The sequence below is a fragment of the Zingiber officinale genome, chromosome 5B (assembly GCF_018446385.1).
Source record: "Zingiber officinale cultivar Zhangliang chromosome 5B, Zo_v1.1, whole genome shotgun sequence".
Taxonomy (NCBI): Eukaryota; Viridiplantae; Streptophyta; class Magnoliopsida; order Zingiberales; family Zingiberaceae; genus Zingiber; species Zingiber officinale.
The window spans coordinates 116,607,611-116,631,820 of record NC_055995.1 but is presented as its reverse complement, the minus strand read 5'-3'; the positions used below and the strand labels follow the sequence as shown (position 1 = coordinate 116,631,820).

General features: G+C 37.2%; 3 protein-coding genes and 1 non-coding gene across 8 annotated transcripts in view; all 4 read right to left on the bottom strand.

Annotated features, from left to right (window-relative positions):
- Positions 1 to 2,530: 2,530 nt before the first annotated feature.
- The window catches only part of LOC121985478 (phosphoenolpyruvate carboxylase, housekeeping isozyme-like), a 25,379-nt gene continuing 3,699 nt past the window's right edge, over positions 2,531 to 24,210 (bottom strand). The window contains exons 1-10 of one of the 2 annotated variants that reach the window (XM_042538960.1): positions 7,210 to 7,560; positions 6,328 to 6,719; positions 5,937 to 6,021; positions 5,439 to 5,661; positions 5,203 to 5,306; positions 5,033 to 5,120; positions 4,787 to 4,941; positions 3,694 to 4,692; positions 3,199 to 3,585; positions 2,531 to 3,104 (exon numbers count right to left, since the gene is read on the bottom strand). In XM_042538960.1, the coding sequence (XP_042394894.1) occupies positions 2,808 to 3,104; positions 3,199 to 3,585; positions 3,694 to 4,692; positions 4,787 to 4,941; positions 5,033 to 5,120; positions 5,203 to 5,306; positions 5,439 to 5,661; positions 5,937 to 6,021; positions 6,328 to 6,719; positions 7,210 to 7,371 (2,892 nt within the window). In that variant the 5' untranslated portion in view covers positions 7,372 to 7,560 and the 3' untranslated portion in view covers positions 2,531 to 2,807. Of the gene's footprint in view, positions 3,105 to 3,198; positions 3,586 to 3,693; positions 4,693 to 4,786; positions 4,942 to 5,032; positions 5,121 to 5,202; positions 5,307 to 5,438; positions 5,662 to 5,936; positions 6,022 to 6,327; positions 6,720 to 7,209; positions 7,561 to 24,210 lie in introns of those variants that run through there. The other variant, XM_042538961.1, reaches the window with a different exon arrangement.
- Positions 13,426 to 17,825, bottom strand: LOC121985481 (trihelix transcription factor ASIL1-like). Of its 4 annotated transcripts, XR_006113195.1 has the most exons (4): positions 16,466 to 17,825; positions 14,711 to 14,873; positions 13,941 to 14,020; positions 13,426 to 13,728 (listed from the first exon to the last, which is right to left on the bottom strand). XR_006113195.1 is itself a non-coding variant. In XM_042538963.1 (2 exons), exons 1-2 carry the CDS (start codon positions 17,334 to 17,336, stop codon positions 13,995 to 13,997), a joined length of 897 nt encoding a protein of 298 aa, XP_042394897.1. In that variant the 5' UTR covers positions 17,337 to 17,821; the 3' UTR covers positions 13,493 to 13,994. The 4 variants fall into 4 exon arrangements, 1 of the variants encoding a protein (XP_042394897.1); XR_006113193.1 differs by lacking the exon at positions 14,711 to 14,873 and having other exon boundaries at positions 16,466 to 17,822; XR_006113194.1 differs by having other exon boundaries at positions 13,493 to 14,020.
- LOC121985482 lies at positions 19,952 to 20,633 on the bottom strand. The gene has a single exon (XM_042538965.1). The coding sequence runs from the start codon at positions 20,520 to 20,522 to the stop codon at positions 20,031 to 20,033; it is 492 nt and encodes a 163-aa protein (XP_042394899.1). The 5' UTR covers positions 20,523 to 20,633; the 3' UTR covers positions 19,952 to 20,030.
- Positions 23,144 to 23,228, bottom strand: TRNAY-GUA. Its single transcript is given in 2 exon segments — positions 23,144 to 23,179; positions 23,192 to 23,228. It is a non-coding gene; the product is annotated as a tRNA-Tyr (tRNA).

Here is a 24,210-nt window from a genome sequence, read left to right as displayed (position 1 = left end):
TGGTGTTCGACTTACTTTCGTGCCTCATTTTCGTGACTGAGATGACTCGAGGTGCCCCGGGTCACTCGGGACACCCGAATCACTTTCAGACCCCCAATTCATATCAACCATGAAAATAAGGCACGGAAGTGCATTGAGCACCTATAAGGCCCGACTTTTAAAAAAAAAATAAGGGGGAGCATGATAATAGGCTCTTTATTTACTTAAGGGGGGGGGGCTAATTTGCTAATAACCAACTAATAGACACATGGGCTCGGCCCAATTGGCGAGGACTAGACCTAACCCTAGGGTTTAGTTCTTATAAGAGGGGTGGTGAAGAGGAAAATAAAAAGAAGAAAAGAGGAAGGAGGGCTCTTGGCGGAAGAAAAGAAAGGGGGAGGGAGAAGTCTCGGCAGGAGAAAAGAAAGGGGGAGGGAGAACTCTTGGCTTCGACCTTGGAAGGAAGTACGAGGTCAAAGAGACGCCCCACCACTGCTCCTCGTCGTCACCTGCGCCAACAGCAAGCCTCCAAGCAAGGCACCTCTTAAACCCTTTTCTTTTTACTCCTTTGAATCTGTATATGCAGCAGGTTTTCGACCCTTCTTTCTACTCCTTTGAATCTGTGTATGCAGTAGGTTTATGGGAGATTTATGGGTTATGCACAAGTTTTTGAGGGGGATTTGAGGGTTAAGAGTAGCAGGTTTTTGAGAAATATCAGGGTCATACACAGCAAGTTTTTGAGGGGGATTTGAGCTCTAAGAGCAGCAGATTTTTGGGAGATTTTTGGGTTATACACAGCAGGTTTTCGAGGAGGATTTGAAGGCTAAGAGCATCAGATTATTGGGAGATTTCTGGGTTATACACAGCAGGTTTTCGAGGGGGTTTGAGGGTTAAGAGCAGCAGGTTTTTGAGAGATAATCGGGGGCATACGCAGCACGTTTTCGAGGGAGATTTGAATGCTATGAGCAGCAGATTTTTTAGGAGATTTGGGGTATGTGAAGCAAGTTTTGAGGGGGAATTGGGAGCTATAAGCAGCAGATTTTCTGAAGAATTACTTGGGTTATTTGCAACAAGGTTTAGGAAGTTGTCAAAGGGTGTGTAGTAGATTTTGACGGATGGTTGGCCACTTGATGTTCAAGGAGGTCTAGGAGTGTGGATATTTATTTAGCTTTAAATAGTTAATGATGTTCATATTCATTGAGCTTCACGTAGTTGATAATATGCATGCTTATTTGAGCCGCATGTAGATTAATGATATGAATATTTAATTAGCTTTATGTAGTAATTGATAATCATGCTTATTTGACTTTACTTAGTTAATGATATCCATACTTATCGAGCTCATGTAGTTAATGATATGATTGTTTAATTAGCTTTATATAGTAAATGATAATCATGTTTATTTAGCTTCACTTAGTTAATGATATCCATGCTTATCGAGCTCATGTAGTTAATGGTATGATTGTTTAGTTAGTTTTATATAGTAAATGATAATCATGTTTATTTAGCTTTATTTAGTTAGTGATATCCATGCTTATTGAGCTCATGTAGTTAATGATATACATGTTTATATGAGTCTTATTTAAATGAATGGTATGAATGCTTATTTAATGATGGAAAAAAAATAAAAAATGACAATGATGATGAGGATTAATGGAAATTCTCTGAGGGTCAAGGCCCCAGAGGGACTCCGTTTACGGGACAAGGCCCCAAAGGGACTCCAATACCATATTTTCATATTTGGCCATGGCCCAGTGACGAGAGTTGTTGATGCCCCGTCACCTAGTACCATGGTTAAACAAATTGATCAATCGAACAATGGATAAAGGATGACTAATGTATCTCCACCTTAGAATGATATACGATAAATACTAAAGGAAAATGCTTCATAATGTAATGATTGAAGGATACTCAAATAATGTTGTGTGATACTAATAGTTTAATGTTTTATGGAAAAATGTTTATATGTATGCTTACTTGTATGCTTGACAACAAGTTCCAAGTAAAGGTAGATTTAATAATGCATGCAACTAGTTAAGGAATTTTGCTGCTATGGTTTGGAGGTGCTGAGTTAAACTCACTAGGTTTGGTTTGTGACAGGTGTAGAAATGGACGACGTTGGAGGCTTGGACCTTTGACCAGACTGGGCTGGACAGTACACTCTTGAAGACCTTCCGATTCCGCATAAAGAATAAATAAACGTTTATGATTTAGAGAGAATAAAATAATTTTCAATTAAGATCCCCGGGATGTATGACTGGTTTATTAATTACAAACAATTTTCTTATTTATTGAAATGTTATATGATGTGTGAGAAAAAAAAACTTGGATCGTTTCAACACCATATCATCTTGATATAGAGAGATGATACTCTAACGATTTTATGACGCACATCCAAAAATAATAATAATAATAATTTAATTTTTTTTATACTTAATACTATAATTCAACCCTTACACCATAAAAGTAAAATTGTATTGGCATAATCGGGACTTGAAATATAAAAGTTCATCTGGTATAAAGATTTGGGTAATGATAAACACAACAAATGTGAAAAAATATAGTAAGAATAAAGTTCATTGGAGACGAACATGATCCCAATTCAAAACTTTAACAAGTTCAGGAAACACATTGTAAGAAAGGAAAGAGTTTTTGCGGTCAGCTTCGTAAGGAAGCTACTATATTTGATTAGGCAACAATGGCGAAAAGCATTTCGGACAATCCTTAAGAAATCGACGATAGCCTCAATGCTGCTGTGGCGAATTAGCTTCCACAAGAAAGAGAAGCTTCCAATGCCTTATTTATCGGGACGACATCGAGTTCATAATTCAACCAGTGTTCTGCATTCCGGCAGCAATTCCTTTCATGGTCAAGATGAGGGTGTCCTCCAGGCCAGGGGCATACTCACTGCTTGGGTTGAGTTTCACCAACTCCGCGGCGGGTTTGCTGGACTCTGTAATCTCCCTCGAGAGATGGGGCCTCACATTGACATGGTAGGACGGGTCCCTGATTCGCTTCAAGGTGTAGGCTTGGCAAGCATTCAGAGTCGTGATGTATGCGTCTCTCAGACGTAACCTCTGCTTCAAGTATGGATCCCCTTCCAACAGATCTTTGTGCCCAGCAACCTACAAGACGGCACACAAGAATTAACAAAACCAAACATGGCACCACTTTTTGCTTGTTCATGAACAAACTTAAGAGAGAACATTGCATTTGCACCTGAAGAAGAAGTTGCTTTGTTTCGTTGTAGTTGGCCCTTAGCTCTTCCCCGAATTTCCACAGATCTTCGGAAACCAGCAATTTATCATACAAAGCAGCTATTCCAGGATCTCCCTTAGCGAAAACCATCTCTACCAAGTCAATGGTGACCCTGAAAAAGGGCCATTCGTTGTACATTTGCTGAAGGGTTTGAAGATTCTTGGCATCTTTTTGCAAGACATGCTTGAAAGCTGCACGGAAGCCAAGCCACACTGGTAGATGGAACCGTGTTTGTGTCCATGCAAATATCCAAGGAATTGCACGAAGTGACTCGATGCCCCCACTCGGCTTTCGTTTAGACGGTCGGCTACCTATGTTCATCCTACCATACTCCAGCTCAGGTGTAGCCTGTCAGTTGTAACAAGAATTGCATTATAGGGAAGTAAAAGATGTTGATGAAGCCTCTCACATGCCAAGTACATGTGAATGATAAAGTACCAAAGTTAGATTACTCACTAGGCGGAAATACTCAACAAAACGTGGTTCTTGGAAGACAATAGATCGATATTCCTTTGTAGCTAGAACAGCCATTTCATCCATCAATGAACGCCATTCTGGCTTGGGAGGGATGGGGGGATGCATTCCGTGTTCAAGTGTAGCAGCTGTGAAACGTTGGAGTGTCCTGAAGCACAAATGTTCTTCTCCAAATGACTGCTCGATAACTTCACCTTGAACCGTAACACGAAGAGATCCATGGACTGTATCAGGCGGCTGAGATAGGATAGCCAGATGAGTAGGGCCACCACCTCTTCCAACAGTTCCACCTCGCCCGTGGAACATGGTTAGTTTTACTCCATACTTGTTGGCAACTTTTATAAGGTCTTCTTGAGCTTTATATAACTGCCAGGCTGCAGAAAATCTACCGGCATCCTTCCCTGAATCTGAGTATCCAATCATAACTTCCTGCTTCCCGTTAATTCTGTTCCTGTACCAATCTATTGAGAAAAGTCTGGCTAAAGCTGCTGGAGCAGCCTCAAGATCTGCAAGTTTCTCAAACAATGGTACTACTCTCAATGGAGTTTTCACATGGCACTCACGCTGCAGCAGCTCGACGGCCAAGACATCTGATGGAGCAGTTGCCATTGAAATGATGTAAGCCCCAAAGTTGTCAGAAGGAAGCTCTGCTATGACATGGAATGTGTCCAAAACATCTGCAACTTCATTTGTCTTCGGTAAGTCAATCCCAAATAAAGGGCGTTTTCCATTAAGTTCCGACAACAGCCACTCTTGACGTTGCTCCTCAGACCAATCACGGTAGGATCCAATTCCCAAGTGTTTAGTAATAGCATCAACAACATCAGTATGCCTGTCGGATTCTTGCCTAATATCAAGTCTAACAAGAGACAGGCCAAAGGTTGACACTTGGCGCAAAAAGTCAAGAAGGCTCCCATCAGCAATTGATCTATCGCCACAGTCACAGAGTGATCGATAGCAGACTTCAAGAGGCTCTAAAAACTGCAAGAAAGACATTGCAAAAGTTAGGACAATGGAAAAGTTGGAAAAATTGCACAGGCAAGTATTTCAGCTAATTTGAGCCAAAGTATAGCACCTGTTCAACATTGGTGAAAGTTGCTTCCTCAGGAATGTCAGAGTATCCATTTGAAAGTAAATGGCGGGACCTCTCACGTGTGCTGTATAATTTATCTCTCACATCACTAAGAACAACGCGGTAAGGTTCATTTGGAGGAACTTGCTTCCAGAACTCTGTTGAACAACAAATGGAAGCAAATTACAAGTTACTAAAGCTTAAATGAACCTGAATGTCCACAGAGATATATCAATAAATAAATAGTACCTATGTAGTGCTTTGCATCTTTTTTCGAGGACCGGTCAAGCACATCAGCTCGCACCCGAAGTTCAGTATTGCAGCGCCACATAGACAACTGCAATAAAATAAGTCATCACTAACTTGTGAAAGCATAAAACATCACATTTTCAAGTAAACAAAATAAGATCAGTTAATACCTCAAACATCAGATCTTCAATTTGTGCATAGTACAAGTTTGCAGCCATCATTCTGGCCAACAAGCAAACATCCCTTGTCACTTCCGGAGTAACTCTCGGGTTACCTAAACTCACAAGAAGTTTATAAGAACGATGCAGCCAAGTTCTTACATGTTCAGGAGTTAGGTCATGTGCATTATAGTCAAGTATTAGGACAATGAATCTAAGACTCATCTAAAATCAGTAAAACAGCTTACCATCACGATCACCACCCATCCAAGATGAAAACTGAATAAGAGGCGCATTATAGGGCACTCTCTCATTTATCCCAATATTTTTCAGTGCTGTATCAACCCGACGCAAGAATTTGGGTACACCCTTCCATATGGTTTCATGGAAATAGCTCATTCCGGCACGCATTTCATCTTGAGGAGTTGGGGGAGTTCTTTTGATTTCATCAGTTCTGAATGCAGCTTGAATCTATACAATCACATCAATTAAATAGTAATTGTCATACTTCAAAGATAATCTTAGAAGGTAGTTTAATAAGTAACCAAGGGTCAAAAATGCAATTATGGGCTGATAGTGAAGAAGAGAGAAGCAATCGAGGAAGTCAAAAGAGAAACTTCGACCATTAGAAGATTGAAGGTGTTTCAACTTAAATATAAATTGTTTCAAAATATTAAACCTGTCCAATGGATTTTATGCATTGATTATACGGTGAAGTTATGCAAGCATGATATGACGGAGATTACCTCTCTCTGAAGAGCCTCATCAAGCTCTTGCTTGTCATCAGGAGTAATATCTTTCGCATTCAGCTGAGTCAAACAATTCCTAATCCTGAATAAATCATATATATCACAAATGATAAGTAAGACACCAGTTTTCTTTGCGCTTCCACTCCTAAAGTTACCAACTTCGTTTCACTTAAGCTCATCATAGTTAAGCAACCATAAAACATCCAGAATGATAGAGATAAGAAATTACTAAGACTTAGAAGATACATCTTTTAAGTATTTGCAATGCGGATATATAGTGAGTAAAAAGAAATATTTCCCAATACTAACTGGGCAATCAAACAAGATCATGGCAAGTATCTCAAAATGAATTATAAAATGTATATAGTAATTGATAAGCTACACAAACCTTGCATGCTTCTGAAGCAAGGATCTTCTGACTGACTGTGTTGGGTGTGCAGTCAATACCAAATCAACTGTCTGATTTTTCAAAGCATCAAATACCTCTTCTTTGGACTTCTTCAGGACCACCACAAGTCGCTTAAGTGTTTCCTCTATGTCTGATTCAGTGGTTGCAGAATTTTCATCAACAAAATCTCCCTTTTTCAGCTTGGTCCTTCTGCGATAGGCGATCTGAACCTCCTCAGCTAAATTAGCCAAGTTAAGCATGTGCGAGAATGATTTTGTGACCACGATGGTATCACCCGCATCCAAACTAGTAAGCACTTTCCCCAGATCCTCTAGCTTCTGGGGCTCGGGCTTGTCTTCATATTCGGCAGAAAGCTCATACAACTCTTGAACCTGATACCAACACAAACAAGCAGAGAGTCCAATCTTCTATCAATAAAGATCATCTAGCTCCTTTAGGTCTAAATAAAAACAAGATTCAATAATCAAATCAAATAGTGAATTCCAAAGAATATGAATGCTAGGGCAACAATATAGAACCTTGTGTGAGAAAGCTTCTTCGCCACTAGGGCGTTATTTTTGCGGTTCCTACACTATGTGCGAAATAATCTAGTTACAAAAGTCAGATCTACAAAGCCATCAAATAAATCGAAGAAAGGAACAACAATTACTACTCCACACAGAAAACCTGAATGGATCAGCATAAGAATCGTCGAGGAAAAGGAAAAGAAAATTCCAGATGGTTACCACCCCTTCCGACAAATCAATCAGTCAGAGTCTACCAAAAATCCATTTTTTTCGCAGATACTACCTATGACCCGAGAGAGAAATCAAAGATCCAAACAAACCGAAACACCGAACAACACAAACAGAGTGAGAATACCGTTTCTCTGATCCCCTCGCCGTGGAGATCCTGAAGGATGTCGAGGAAGCGATCCAAGAGGAGCGCGTCGTACTCGACCAACTTGTCGTCCTCGGATACCTTAGCTGGGGCAAGAAGCCTCATGTGGGCATCAATGGATGCCATTTTCTCCAACTTAGACATCTCTACCTCCGATCTACTCACGCCGGTCAAAAACTATGCACCGCCACAGAGAAAGCGCAAGCAAGGCGCGCGGGACGGCTGCCTGCGAAGAAACCCTTGTTTTCTTCTGCAATCGTCTTCACGAGGTATCGAGGACAAGCGTGCAGCGAGGGGGGAAGCAGCGACGACGCGATGCGCAACCACTGCCTTCGCTGGGTTCTATTTATAGAAAAAGAACTGACACTATTAATCGACAGCTCGAGCTATTAAAAACATATATAAAAAAAAAGAAACTACTGCTATTATTTGGCATTTGGCAATCAAACATTATAAATAAAAATAAAAATAAATTCAAATGAAAATGTAATTATTATGTTATAAATATTGGGTTTTATTTATTCTTCTAGTCAAACAATATGAGAAGTATCAAAAGAGAATATACTTTCTTTTTCTTTTTCTTTTTTTTTTTACAAAATATCTCCAAAACAGTAGAATAATTGTTTTTGCTATTTGCTACCACCAAATGACAAAAAAATATACATAATACTATATTGTTTAATTGATAAATATGTTATTTTAATTTCTTTAGGATATTATTTTATTTTAAAAATAAGCAAAAAATTTCAAAAAAAAATATAAAAAGCCTTACTAATGATAATTTTAAACTTTTTCTAAATTACTATCTATTTAATAAATAGATGAAAAACCTGGGTGCAATAATAAAATTATTATTATGTGATTTTGTAACTATGAATTTTATAGAAATTGTATATAATAAACTCAATATGATTGGACAAACACTATGAGCTCTTAGGTAGGTCATGAATCACCTATAGTGACTACAAGTTCACAAATACCATGAGCTTGCGTGCAAGTCATCAATAAATGATGTAACCTCTACAAACAAAATTAGAGGTTAGAGATAAGCGCATCGTCTTAGTTCATTAATTATGATCATGTCTATCTCCTCCGTATTGATTTAGGGATAGATTGACAAAAGTACTGGGAATGAACGAATCCTCTTTTTACCATATTAATTATGATCATGTCTAAGATACGATGAAATGAAGGCAAAATTGAATTGTCTAAAGTGAACGTCATGCTTGATGTCGGATTCCATGCGTGCTCAATTAGATAGCTTATCGTCTTCTTAATGATCCTCACTCCTTATCAACATATTTAATCATTTAAATGACACGACGCCAAGTGTGTCATCGATCACTCTTCGCTCAATCAGTAAAATCAAATCCAAAAGAAATATCAGCCAAACGTGTGTAAAGCAACGTGGCATGATGTGAGACACCAACCACCCAAATTAGCAATAAAAACAATTAATTAATTAAATAATTACTTTAAAATGTCACTCGTAATTTTATTACCCAAATTTGAATCACCTTAACAATTAGTAGATTCTGTGGCATGATGTGTCTTGTAGAAGAAGACGAATATCGTGACGCATAAAGTTATATGATTAGCATGGTATCGTGTTCTAAACAACTTAGACAGAGTGCATAAAACATGCTTAAAATTAAAGCTCCTCGTAATCGGAATCTCCTTTTAAGATGCTTCAAGAGGCTTCTTCATCAGACTTGTCGTCCCGGCCGAAAGGATGCGTCGCAATCCAAGTTGCAGATCCACCACGCAAATTTTGCTCTCCTGTTCCATTGATTTTCTACGCAAAGAAGCCAAAGAAGACCAGCAACAATGACTGCAATTCATATATATATATATATATATATATATATATATATATAATACTTTAAAATCTAATTAAACAACTATATATATATATTTATTATCTAAGGTGTTTGACTGTGATAAGTGGACTGGGCTATCTATTGACTAGAGTTCCTTGTAAATTGTGGTAAATATTAGAAGTGGAAAACTCTTTCGATCGATCTGTGGATCTGAGTGAAAGTGGAGCATCTTTGAATTCAAAGTCAAAATGAGAAACAGTGGGGCATTTCATATTTTCCACGCCTCGAATTGCGGAACTTGATGCCTTATGTGATCATATTATTATTGTTATTATTAAAGTCAAAGTTGATAATATAAACAAGAGATCGATCGATCGATCCTATTGGGAATATTCCTTATCGCTTTGCGAGCTCTTTTGCAAAATGGCAAGTTTAGTTGACTTAGCCAATTTTGTAATGTTGTGTTTAGTTAAGCGGAATTTGAACGGAGTAGAGCTAGAGAAAGGGAAGTTAGTTGTCACATGAAAAAAAAAAGAAGAATTTTCTTCGATGAAATAACAAAGCGTTCACTAAATTAATGAAGTGTCATAGTTCGAATCACAACTAAAGAATTAATCAAAGCCAATTTTATAAAAAAATAAAATTGCCAATAACAAAAATTAGCAAACAACCCCTACGAATATGATCTAGTTGTCAAGCACTCGGACCCATAAAAAGGATCAAAATTTAAATTCTAAATAAAATAAATATCTTAAAAGTCAATTTATAAGTAAGCATAAGTTATGTTCTAAATTTAATAGATAGAAAAGATCATCCATCTCTAGAATCAATTAGCCATCAAAATTATTAAAAAAATAAAATTTAGTGAGCAAATTAAAGGGCACTTAAATAATTTTTTTTTAAAAAAAATGATGATTTTCCACAAATCAAGGATCATAGAAAAGAATATGGTTTTCCTTTCCTTCCCTTCCCTTCTTGCTAAACAAATTAGTTGATCTCCTTAAATAAACAGTTTGAAATCGTAAGTTAAAATATTTTATGGTTGGTTGTTTGAAGTAGTGAATAACTGTAAAGAGCTGCAATTTTTTTTTGGATAAAAAAGATGAGTTTTCTTTCTAAATTCTTTCAAGTTTAACACTTTTAAGAAATAATAATAATAATGGTTGTGAGAGCGAAACAATTTTTAATTTTTAAAATTAAATAACCAATATACTTAGGAAATACAAATTAAAGTCAAATTTGAACTCTTTAAGCTCTCATAATTCAAGTTGATTTTCTCCATCAAATAATTTTAAACTAAAACTCATGCGTAGATATATTTTAGATACAAACAAAGACAAGTAATCCGTTCATACAATATTCGCCTATAGTTAACATTGACGGACAATCTAATACAACTAGCAATTCTCTTCATCAGGATTTCAAATCGACATCAACGGTTTCAAATAAAGACAAGGTAAGAAAAAAAAAATTGGGTTACAGATTTTCACATTAGATTTTGCAAATTAAGTACATGATTGGAGGGGGGAAAGTTGAGACTTAATTACCCATGTTCTCTACAATTGTGCTTTGACTCTTTCTATGGCATTGACTTAAGCAAGGACGATTTCTGCGGAATAACTAAAGCATTTCTAATAAAAATAAAATTACATCAAAAATCAACCCTAAATCTCTATCTTTTTACATTAATTATAGACGAACTCACTGTGCACATTCAAGATACGGTACCGTGATGCATGTTATTTGCAGATGATATTATTTTTGTAGATGAGACACGTGAAGGAGTAAATGCTAAGCTAGAATATTGGAGAGAAACACTAAAAGGGAAAAATTTTAAGCTTAGTAGATTAAAGACAGAATATATGGAATTTAAGTTTAGCAATATTAGAAGTAATGAAACAATTGTTAAGATAGGAGAGGACGAGCTGCCCGGAATCGAGAGATTTAAATATTTAGGATCACTTTTACAAAATGATAGAAGAATTGAGAGAGATGTCTTACATAGAATACAAGCAGGATGGGTGAAATAGAGGGGAGCATTGGGTGTTTTATGTGACCGTAAAGTACATCTTAAACTTAAAGGTAAGTTCTATAAAACCGCAGTTAAACCTGCTATGTTATATAGAGCTGAATGTTGGGCTATGACTCAAGCACATGAGCATAAGATGAGAGTTGCAGAGATGAGGATGTTAAGGTGGATGTGTGAACATACGAAGATGGACAAAATAAGGAATGAGAGCATTAGAGAGAAAGTCGGAGTTGCATCTATTGAGAACAAACTCCGAGAGACACGTTTAATATAGTACGGACATGTACTTAGACGACCAATAAATATTCCAGTTAGGCGATGTGAAACTATGATAAACATGCATATCAAACGAGGAAGAGAAAGACATAAAAAAGACTTGGTTAGCAACAATAAAATAAGATAAAATTTATTTAAATATAGATGATGATATAATAGGAGATAGGGCTCAATGGCGTAAAAAATTCATACAACCGACCTCACCTAGTGGGAAAAGGCTGGGTTATTGTTGTTATAATTATATTAAATTTTTTTATATAAAAAGTTCGCTTTTAAAAACGTAATCGCCTCTTCTGTTTACATATTTGATTCTATAAAATCTACACCTTACCCTTCCCCTCTCTAGTCGGTATTCTCGTGCCCTTTTCCTCCACACATTAATTTCATATCGTTCCGCACTTCCGCTCCCATGTCAATAATACTCTCAAAACACATCCTTTTCCTTGATGATCTCCGTTCTCCACTCATTCTTCTTCCTCCTTGTTAAGAAAAATAGGATTCCTCATTTATTCTTTTTTTTTTTAATTATATAAAGTGATAAATACCATCTTAAAATGATCCTATTAGTATTTTTTACCAACATTATTATTATATTAAATCAATTTTAATGATTATTGAGAAAATATATTTACATTTGTTATGATAAAATCAAAATTTCATGAAAATATATAATTAAAAAAATAAATAATTTGATGAAAATAAAACTGAGGTAAAAATTTTATCTAATTTTTTTAAGTAATTACTTCAATTATATTATTGATGATGTCATTTCTTAACTTAAAAATAGTTTGAATAATTTAAAAAATAGAAAATAATTTTAGAAAAATTAAAATTATTTGATGATAACTTTCTAGAAGAAAGATGTTTGAATCTTTGAAAACAATAAATATTAATGATTTAGATTTATTTGCACAATCATTTTTTTTAAAAAAATAATATAGTCAAAATTTTAAAAGATATGATATTTAATAAAAATAATATTTTTTAAAAAAATAACTTATAAAATACTCATGAAAATACAACTTCTATAATGCCTCAAGATTAATATAGCTTCAATAATTTTTTAATTAAAATTAATAAAATCTTTCAATAATATCTTAAACAATATTAAATAATTCAACAATTTGATCGGAAAAATTTATTATCTAAATTTGAATATAAACATTTAATAATAACTTTACATTTAAAAAAAACAAATTTTATAATAAACAATTATGTTATAAATTTATATTTTTTAAAAAATATTTTTTTTTTTATCTACGACCTTAATAATGGTTGAGATGACCCTAGACCTATGCATGTGATCTTAATGGTTTGTAGGATTTGTGGCTAATGGGTACAATTTTCTAAAAATGTCATGCACTAATTCAAAATGGCTCACAAAGCTAGCCCCATAACTATACATAAAAAAAAGTAAATCAAGACATCAAGTAAATCATCACATGAGAGAATATTTTTCTATCAACTTCGTGAGAAATCACTCGCCCATTTTTGAATGTGATAAATGAATATAATTATATCAAAGGATGATTACACTCATCTTATACTCTCCTCACAGCTCGTCCCAACTCATATGAATGGAGATAAATCATAGGATCAGCTTATAGTCGATTGTCAAATACCTAAAAGGTGCCAAAAAAAAAATTTCCAAGGAAATACACCAGTCAAAAATTGATCCATATCCAATTGTAATAAATCTGTCACTCTCTATCTAACTGGACATCCCTATGAAAACATGATCAATGAATACAAGATTGAATGGAGGGATTTTATTATTATTATTATTATTATTTTACATTTTTTCTAATTTTTTTTATGTTTTTCTCTTATCAAACGATGTTTTTGGTAAAAAAAATTCGTTAACCCCAAAATAAAAAAAAACCTCAATTTTTTGAAGTTTTCTTATTCTAAATTGTATATCCCTTTTGCTAACGTATCGGGCATGGAACATTATTCGAGAATCATCGATTACCTAAATTAAACAAAGTTTTTATTGATAACTTTGGATGGAAAATCAAAATTATCGAACATAACCCCCAACCAAACACACCCTTTAAGTTTAAGATTTTGAAGTGCTATTAAACAATTTTCATCAAATAGTTTAAAAAAAGACTCGTAGAAAAGTTAGTCCACATTAAAATGCTACCAAACAAACAATTATCCTTAAATTGCTTGGTGACAACTTTGACAAGCACTTTGGCAAAGTATTTAGTGGCAACACCTATACACTATGAATGCAAGGAGTTTAAACTATTAGTGGCACTATAGAATCGCAAAGGACTTTAAGTTTATTGTCGGTATACCTGAAGTATGGAGTCCTCTCCTGAGCCATTTATTCATGATCAGTGGTCATCACTTGCATAACTGAATCTGATCCTGTTTAAAAACACTGAATTAGATGAGTCGTCACGACACCAGTAATCTTGCAACTATATCTGACTCCGTAATCATATGGTGTTAGAGACAGAACATTCGCTGCAAACTGGATTCCTAAACACACAAATGATGGTTACAAAGCATCTTTCTAGCGTTAAGATAATGAGCTTTAAATAACACAATTAAGTGGCGGCTGAAAAGAGAAGAAAAACCAGTTGCTGTGGTGTCGATCACAAGGATGAAGATGGATGAAACATGGGTCCAAGTTACTCGAGATTCTCCATGTAACCATCTGTAGCAACAGCAATATAAGCACAATATTCAATAACCAATCCAACAGATATATGAGGCAGCAACAACAAAGAATGAAGATTTAACAACAATCAAAAGCATATGTGAAATAAGAGCATTTTCATCTCGAGATACCGAGATTCTGTTGTATAATTGTTTATAATATAGTAAGATCTGGGGATATAGTGCATAAAAAGGTCAGTACACAAATCTAGTATAATTTTGGCATATCTAATAGTTCAAATCTAGTACAACATTTACAATATGTAGCAATCTAGCATCCATTGAGATTCCATTGGACTATCCTAAGCACACATGATAATGACAGTCCAAGAGACGTTATAATAGACCAAATCTGAATGTAAGCACACATGATAATGGACACGACACTATCATCATCGTGATCATAAAAACACATGTTTATCCTAACTATTTGAGATCACTTGCAAGCTACAAAAATTTTATCCCGACTTTAGATAGTAACTATATAAAGACCATAAACCGCCAAATGTTAAAAACACGTAATTCTCCATGCACCTGGAATTTTGGTTCCATTCTACATTTACAAGTTAAGGAGAACGCATCAGCTGGTCTTCAGATAGTGGGGTTGATAATGGCAATCTGAATAGTTCTTTTAGTACTTTTTGACCGAGTTTGATAAGGCAAATAACAAGATGAAGTTACAACTTACGGAGAAGCATAACCAATTTGTCATCACAAAGTATAAATGGATCGGTCAACAATTGCTTGGTCTAGTGGTAAGCGAGCTAGATCCAGAGGTCTTTTTGTTAACTATCAGGATTAGAATTCTTATAGCAGCACTCCCACAGTTTGACCTTGTCCCTTCCGCTACCCTGACAAACAATTATCTTTCATTCAATGTGATGTGAGGATTCCTCATGATCAAAGACTAAAACAAAGTAATAAATGAGTTATTGGCTTGCTTCCTAACATCTTAAACTTTGGAGACAAGTGATCACTCAATCGAAACTTATCATAGTTTTAAAGAAGAAAATCCTAAGCTTGTATCTCAGTATTGTCTTTAATTAGGAAAATTAAGTAGCCATTTACGAGCTAACATGTGTCGAGCTCAGCCAAGTCTAGTCTAATTCCCTAGTTCACACATCAAGGGAAGTGTTTAAAATATAAATGTATAAATTAAATTAATTCCTAACAATCAATTAGGTTCTTTGGATAAATACACTCAATAAATAACAAAAGATGAGAACGGGAAGTCCAATTATTAAGAATTGGTTATATGGATTTTATCTTGCAATGAGCTCTATAGATGATTATATCACTGGTGATAATCAAGTCAACTAGTGATCAATCAAACTTAACACCAAGCATATTGATGTGGTCATCAGATATTACAAGAAAAACTGCTATTGTTAGAAAATCAAAAGCATAACAAAACAAATAGTTATTAGAGCCAGCAATGAATGATATATCTTATAAACTGACTTGGATCCTTAAATTTAAAACTAGTACATTTTCACTTTCTTAATTCCCGCACGCCCATCTGTTATAACATGGAGTAGTAACATCGTTCAAAGGAGAAGTCATGAAAGAATTCCTAGTTCTTAACATTGAAATGGGAAAGGCATTACCCTGGCAAGTATCGGAGAGAGCAAACCGAAGTAAGCATGCAAGCGTTTATTAGTTCAAACATTCAAATGACTCATTCAAAGTTGGCACACTAGACTAGCACATTTCCTTGACGAGCATGAGGAAGAGCAAAGCTTAGGTAAGCATGCAGGGCGTTTATTTGTGAAAACTTTCAAATGACTGATTCCATGCTGGTGTAGCAAGCCAACATATTATGCAGCAATATATGGTCACTTTATCATCGACGATTAGAAATCAAACCACCCTTAACAATGCCTATTAAACAATTGGGAAGAAAAATAACTCAAGCTAGCACAGCTATAGAAACTAATGCCTTCTTACTTTTCCATGAGTATCCTAATTCTATCGGAGCATTCATTGACAACAACAGTTGCTTCATTTTTGCTAAATTATATGGATAGAGTGAGGTTAACATTAAAGTTACCATGATCCAGGAAATATAAAATGAAAGCTTTTTCGCTTTGTCTAGAGCTTATCTACTAATTTGAATTTGATCCCTACAAGAACCAAAGGATAAAACAGATAAATGTTTGCACTTTTTCCTATTTCCTAAATGTAACCAACTCGACAAGATTGCTAAAGAAAATTTGATAATGAATACCACTTATAGACACAAAATATAACTTGATATCGATGATCAAGTGGCCCCGAGTGCTGATGTGTGTAATATCAATGTTTGTATCTAAACTATGACAAAAAGGAAGTAAGTCTTGATATAATGAAGAAAAGTAAAACATCATGAGGCTACAGAGCAAATACAAAGTTTATAAAAATCAGTTAAAAAAAGTTAAGAAGGGAGGAAAGTCAGCAAGCTCACCGGTATCAGCTCGCTTGGCACGCTTAATCTTCACAAGCTGTACCTGTGAATCCACAAGCATCTGCATCCTCCGGATCTCTAGCTCCTTGGCAAACTCCATTCTCTTCTTCTCTATTTCCATCGTCTGCTGCTGTTTCTCCACCTCAACCCTCTCATATATCTCGGAAAACCTCACCATCGCCTTCGCAAGCTCACGGATTCCATCACCGTCCCCTATAGGTCTCTTCCATCCCCATCCAGATCTGTCCGGAGATCTAGACGGCGATCCCAAGTCCTCGTCATATTCCTCGTAATCGTCCTCCTCCGCTGCTGCCGCAGCAGCAGCGGCCCGCTGGAAGATAGAGTCCGCCAGAGAAAGGGAGGGTGTCGTGGGACGCTTGTCCTTCAAATTCAATGGCCGGACGGCGGCCGCCGCAGCAACCGGCAAAGACCCGCCCTTTCGTTGGTACGGGAGCGGCAAGGCTAGCGGAGGCGACAAAGGACGCTTCTTCACAGCGGGAGCAGCCGCAGACGCCGACGATCCAACGAGCGCATCGAGGCGGGCGAAGAACGGCCACTGGCTGCCGGCGGCTCCCGACCCGGACCCGATCCGCCCCTTCTCCACCTTGTACTTCTTCTTCAGGGTGTCGATCCGGTTCTTGCACTGCACGTCGGTGCGAGGCTGGCGGCGCCCGGTGGCACCGCGGCGGGAGTTGACGGCGTCGGCGACCTCCTGCCAGTGCTTCTGGCGGAGATGGCCGCGGTTGAGCTCGAGGTAACGGTCGCCCCAGGCGTCCACCAGCGCCGACGTCTCCCCCTCGCTCCAGCAATCCTCCCGGTACGGCAAGCCCGAGTTCGCCGGCCGAGAAGCGCCTGCCTCCTTCCCCTCCATCAGATCCAAATCCCCAGATCTAGATCAGATCCGATCGCCGCCGCCCCTTGGTTTCTCTTCTCTTATTCGGTTGTCGTGTAGCTGACGGAAAGAGAGAGGGGGCGGCAGGTGGCGAGGGGAGGGGAGGCACGTGAGGGGCATGCGAGCGAGCCAGCGAGGGGCAGTCGCCGTGCGGCGACGTTGTCGCGGGGTCCATGCGGGAGACGGGGTCTCACCGCCGTTGGTTTTGGGTGGTTGACGGGGAAGGCGGGGAGGCGAGTTAAATTAATGGCGGGCGGGGAATAAAGACGAGGGAGGCGGCCACCGGGAACAGCCGGTAAGGGCGGGAGGTTTGACCGTATCAGATCAGCCAGCGACCCGGTTTGGGGTCATCGAGCGGAGATGCAGTTGGATTTGGGGTTTAGCCGTTTAGGGTTACGGTGGAGTCGTATTTTAGGGTACGAAGGAGAGAGAGAGAGAGGTGTAACCAGTGGAAGTGGGGACCGGACTAATGGAAAAGAATTTGAAGATCTACCGTATCGACGGGAAAGTTCCCGAAGGGTTTGGTACGAAGGAAATCCCAAATCTCACACTGTGTGCGAAACATAGCAAAAAAACAAAAAACAAAAAAAAAACTTATTATCATAATTATTTTAATATTATTATAATATGATTAAAATTATTTTATATTGAAGTAGTCTCGACTGAAAATACTACAACAATAATGGACAAAAGTATCGTCATCACTTCCATTGACGTGCACAACTTCCAAATTTGGGCCATGTTAGCATGCTCCATCCTCTCAATATATAGTCCATCCCTATCCTCCGTGACTAATGACATATTGGTGTAAATAAATCTCGTTGATAAATTTGTATAGGTGTTTGATGTAAGAATCTATTTTATTGTTAAATTGAGATATTTTAAAGTTGTCATTCATATTGTACAACGATATGTAAAATATCAGAAATGTTAAGAGGAGGTAAGACTAAGGATGTGAATTCGGAATTGGGTTAAAGATTGATTATCTAAAAAAAATCTTAATCCAAATCTTGCTGAATTCAAATTCAACTTGAAAATTCTAAATCTGAATATAGATAATCCGAATAATCCGTCCAATCCAAAAAAATTATCATTATATAAAATATCTCAATTTTTAAAATAAAATTGATTTAATCCAAAAAAAAACTCCTAAATTCTAAATTTAGATCAATCTGAATCCAACTCGAATCCTATCTGAAATTAAATCAATCCAAAAAATCTTAATCTGAATCCTATCCGAACTTGAAGATCTCCAATCCAAATTTAATTTTTTTTAGTTAACTCGGATCGAATCGAATTTGATCGGATTATTTTTGACACCCCTATATACATTATTTTATAGGGTATTTATAGATGATATAACTAAAAATATTTGCCTACCTATAAAGAATAGCAGAGTATAATGATCTTCATTTTGAATGCATTTGTGCAGCAGCAAGTAGAACCAATCCCCACTGCTTTTGCCAAAAAAGTTGAGGATAAATTAAGATGGCAGAAGGGCAAAAGGGAGGGATGAGTCAAGTCAGTGAGCCCAGCTTTTGATCAGTGCACATGAGGTCATTCCATATACACATGAGCTCGAGTGAGGAAGATTTCCTCGGTTTAGAAAAGCTGATTCTAAACTTGAATAAGTACTCGTGATTTGTTCTTTTTGCAAAGTATGTAGGGCCGGCAAGCCTCTAAGATAACGACTTTATCTTTGCCACTTTTGAAAGATTTCTTCTCTTCTCCTTCTTGCTTTTTTTCTTTTTCCCCACAGCGGCAGGAGCAGGAGCAGGAGCAGCTGGATAAGCTCAGCAGTTTGGCCTGAGTTTTACTGATCCAGTTTTGCTCAATCTCCTAAACACTTTGACTCGATTGGACTCTTTGAGCTCTCCAATTCAAACTAGTATTCTAAAAAATCCCGATAGGTTAGAAAAGTCTATTATTTAAATTTTATTTTATAGTCGTCCGGTGCAACAACTGAAAGCGACCAGAAAACTCCAAGGTTGATTTTTAAAATGGCAGGGGAGTACCAGCACTATCAGCATGCAAAGATAGGAATTGAGGTATCTGAATTTCATTTGATTAATTTGAAGATAGACAAAGATAGACGATCTTCTTCTTAATTCTTTTATCGGATAAATTTTCAAAATAGTTCATATTAAAATTTAAATTCTAATCCTCTTATTTATCTTCTAAATACTTTACCATTGCATCATACCCATAATATGATGGTATAGTATAGAGGAATAGAGTACGAGAGACCCATAAAGAGAATGGGGCCAATGAAGCCATCAATCATTGTCACATTCAACGACCACAAATACTACACTGTAAGAGCGAAAGAAAAGGAAAAGAAAGAGTAGTGAAAGGAGTGGGGCACTCCTTTTGTTTGACTAGTTTTTAGAAATAAGTGTTTCAGGATCGATCAACTTGGCTAGTTTAGACCCAATCGGAGATGTACATCAATTCGATCGTTATTCTCTTATCCATCAAAATTAAAGATTATAATTTTATTAAAGATCAATTGGATCATTATTCTCTTATCGACAAATGTAAATCTATGATGAAGGTGAGAGAGTGAGTAAATCTATGATTTTGTAGGCATAATCTTGAATTTAGCAACAAAATTAAAGATTATGATTTTATTAACAAACGATAGGAGGAAAATCACAGGGTCCGTGCTCTGTTTCAGAGCTCCATGGAGGTTTCGGAGATGCTGTCTAAGTGCGGCCGCCACACGCCCACCCGACCGCGCCGCCTCTCTATGTACCCAAGCGACACCTTCTCCGACAGGATCTCCGATAGGTACCGCTCGTTCAGGTCGCGCATGGCCTTGCCGGCTGCTGCCGCCGCTGAGGCGCCGTCGGTGTCGGCCGCCTTCGTCTTCCTCCTCCTCCCCTTCCTCCGCCTCCGCGCCGACGCCGTCGTCTCGATGGGCACCAGGAAGTAAATCCTGCCCCTCTCGAGCTCGGCGTCCGGCGGCAGCGTGACGGCCTTGGTGGCCTCGGCGCCGTTGGGCGGACGACGAAGCACGTGGTCGGGGTGCGCCCGCATGACGTCGCCGGCGGTCACGGCGGCGCGGATCTCCTCCACGCGGCCGTTGCCGTGCACGACGCGCACCACGTCGAGGGCGCCGCACGGCAGGATGCAGGCGATGCAGCACCTTATGGCCTCCCTCATGGCCCCCAGAGAAAACAGGGGAAAGCAGAGCAGAAACAAGATCGAAAACAGAGGAAAGCAAGTGAAGTGAAAGAAAAGCGATAAAAAGGGCAGGGGTGCCCTTGAAAGAGCTTAAGTTTATAGTAGGACTCACTCACTCACTCAGCCACCCACTTTTGATGGATAAAGATTTGTTCCTGTAGAAGGTGGTCACCCCCACAGACAGTCAGTATCCCAACTATTTGTAAAAATGTAAATTAGAAAACTAAGTAGATAATCGCATGGAAAGATTAATACAGTGAGTCTCACAATAATTGATAAAAAGATAAATTTAAAAACTAAGTAGGTCATAGAAGCATATTTCTCCCTAATTCATCGCAAATCGACTCTTACTTATCTATAACTCTACCATGTAATAATCAACTCAACTAAGCTATGAGAATTGTTGGATAAAGATTTGAGAACTTAGAGATTGGGGGTGTTATAACTTATAAAACCTAAGCAGTATAAATATCTGAAATAAGAACTTGGGAAATACAAGAATATGTGCATGGATTAGTTTCATAAATTAATCATGATATAATAACATAATACATTAAATAAAATAGTACCAGGAACCTGATTAAAGAGACATTATCTTTGTCTTTAACATTGTCAAGAAATAATCTTCTAAGGGGCTTAAGGGATGACGACACTATAAAAAATTTTATCGATGAGAAACAATAAATTAAGTCAAGATGATTTTTTAAATCCTTGTGGACCTCTTCTTATATAGGCAACCAATCTTTTATCAGGTCATATATGATATAATATATTAGACTAAAAGATTCTACAAATTCAACCCATATCCAATAACCAAAAACCTACTAAGCATAAGTTAAATCATTTTAAAGGATTCAGATCGTATTCACACGTGTAACTTACAAATAAATTTACCTAATAAGAATAATTATATCTAATATAGGAAGGCATGACCCTTAACCTATTAGCAATAATGTGTAGACCGGTATAAAATGTTGGAGTTGCAAGGTTGTAAACATATGGAAAAGATCATAGGTTTATAAGAGAAAAGATATCTCCATTGGCATTAGGCCTTTTGGGGAGAGCCCAAGAGCAAAATTATGAGGGTTTAGGCCCAAAGTGGACAATATCATATCATTGTGGAGATATCTAAATTCTTTTCAATCCTACAATTGATATCAGAGTCTGGACTGCCAGAAGGTTTAACCGCCGACTGTGCACAAAAGTTATAGTTTGATTAAGTTATGTGGGTACAATATTGACCTCGAATAAAAAGACACCAGGCAAGAAGTTCTAGTAGGTCGAGAAACAATATCATACCATCTTCTTGAATTCGATTTATTTAGATATCATCGAGCGCTTAATTTGAGTTTTTGATTATTTAAAAATTTTATATTTTAAAGATTATTTAGGAGGTTAATAAGCTTTATAATTATTTGTTTTGAACCTAAACAATTTCTTACTCAGTCTAATATCAAATTTGTTAATGAATATTTGATTCATTCATAGGCCTAATATTCAAAATGAGTTTGTGGGTGAATCTTAAAATATTTTAATTTAAATTAGCATAATGACTATTTTCACATATAAAGGTGCAAAGAGGTGTCTCTCTTTGTATATGAAACATATAAGGTGAAAAGAGGTCTCTCTTTTTGTATATGAAAACTTTCATCACTAAAAGGCCTTTCACTCTAATTCCTTTACGCAAAAGGACATCTCTTTGTTTGTATTTGAACTTGTGCATAAATCTTAAGAGTATCAATGAGACCCAACCGAACGCTCGCGTCACGTTAAATTACCCGTGGACCCCCAAGGAAAAGCTCGCGTCACATTGAGTTGATCAATCGATCGATAGAAAATGGAAGATGCGCATGATGAAACCAAACAAAGTAACTTAGAAGAAGAAAAACAAAGAAAAAAAAAAAAAACCTATGGCTCGGAGCACATGGATGTGGACAAACCAATGCACATAGACCCACTGAAGAGAGAGCACAGTTTGTGGATCATGAGGAGATTGCTACCCCACTTGGCAACACTGATCAAAGGACCTGAAACCCTCTTGAGTTGTTTAATGGAGTGCACAAAACAGAGGCCAATCTGCCAAGGACAAACAGTAGTGGACTCGCAATATTTAAGGCCACATTTCTATTCCTTCCACGATAATGCTTCCCAAACCCCTTTTTTAAGCATTGGGATGTGCCTTTTTGCACGACGAGTGTGTATGCCGTATATCCCCTCGTATTCGTGTTAAATGAGTATCATTGTAATTGCATGATCCGATCGACATCAGAGGATGAGCTAACTCTTTGAGAGATTGGAGCGGTTTATGCACTGCATAGAGGTCGGACACAGGTCCGATCGATGTTGACCGAGTATTTCCTTATCAGGTTGGTAGTTAACTTATTAGGACCAAATTGACCATCTCCGAATTAATCGAAATTTGGATATCGAGACCGTGGCTGTCATATAATGGAGGTGATGGAGTTGGTGAGCTATCTTTGTCAGTTCAACGTGGCCAATTTGATAGTATTCTTCCAAACTTCATGTAAAATGATTTTATATATTTTTTAAAATAGAAAAACTGTTTTTTTAGGATGCTTTTGATATTTAAGAAAAAAATTTCCGACCTGCCGGATTCGAACCAGCGACCTAAGGATGATCTGCAACAACTACAGTCCTCCGCTCTACCAACTGAGCTAAGGTCGGTATTGATAAATAGTTCAACCAATATTATCTAATATAATTATATTTATTCCCAATAGAATCATGCATAACTTTAAACTTTTAAAGTGCAGAAATTAGAGTTAATTGACTACATATTAGTAAATCCACAAGAAGCCCACAAACTCGATTACTAGCATACAACCTGTGCAGTTCTAATACGATCACAGATAGAGGACCAGATACAATAAAGTATACAATAATCACTTGTATGAACTTACAAAATACAATGGAGCAGGAATGGCACATCTGATGCTCAACTAAAGGATGTATAAACTATTGGACAAAAAATGTTGAAAATATCCTCCAACTGAGTTTAAGCTTGGACTAGCATTTTGCTGCACGACTATGATTCAGAAATGACATTTGAGAAGTGCTGTGTTTTATTTGTCCAACCTGGTTGTTGAATCTCTGCTTTGTCAAATTTAAGCTTCATGTCTTAATTTCGTAGGGTTTGCAGTCAGTCCCAACTGGTGGACATTTTTCTGCCAAGTAGCATGTTGCACCAATGTAACATCAATGATCCAGTAATGACCTTTTAGAAGTTCTTTCTGCTCTTTTCCTGTTTGTTTTACATCTCTGCTTTCTCAAGCTTAAGCTTCATGTCTCCATTTCCTAGGGTTTGACATCCAACTGGTGGACATATGTTTGTTGAATATGCAGGGCTTGACGTCCTTGTCAGAGGTATCTCCACAGTTGTAGCTGGAACTGAAGTTCTAGCAATGCTGTAGAGAGCTGATTCCATATGACAAGCTCTTTCATGCATGGAGGACATGGATCTGTACTTCTCTTCTGCAACACATCGAATCAGCTTTACTTCCAAAAGTCATAATGTAGAAATAAAATATATACCATCATAAGCTACTAAAGATTCAGTTGGATATCCTTACCATCTTGGAACGCTTGGCTACTTGTAAATCAATTTTAAACTGGGCAGCATTAGCAAACAGTCTTCTGTACTGTGGTT

Bases quoted from the DNA above. Each gene is read 5' to 3' on its own strand.
- LOC121985482 (XM_042538965.1), bottom strand. From the start codon at position 20,522: ATGAGGGAGGCCATAAGGTGCTGCATCGCCTGCATCCTGCCGTGCGGC.
- LOC121985481 (XM_042538963.1), bottom strand. From the start codon at position 17,336: ATGGAGGGGAAGGAGGCAGGCGCTTCTCGGCCGGCGAACTCGGGCTTG. The intron at 14,021-16,465 runs GTGAGCTTGCTG...CTGTTGCTACAG, and splicing joins TGCCAAGCGAGCTGATACCG to ATGGTTACATGGAGAATCTC.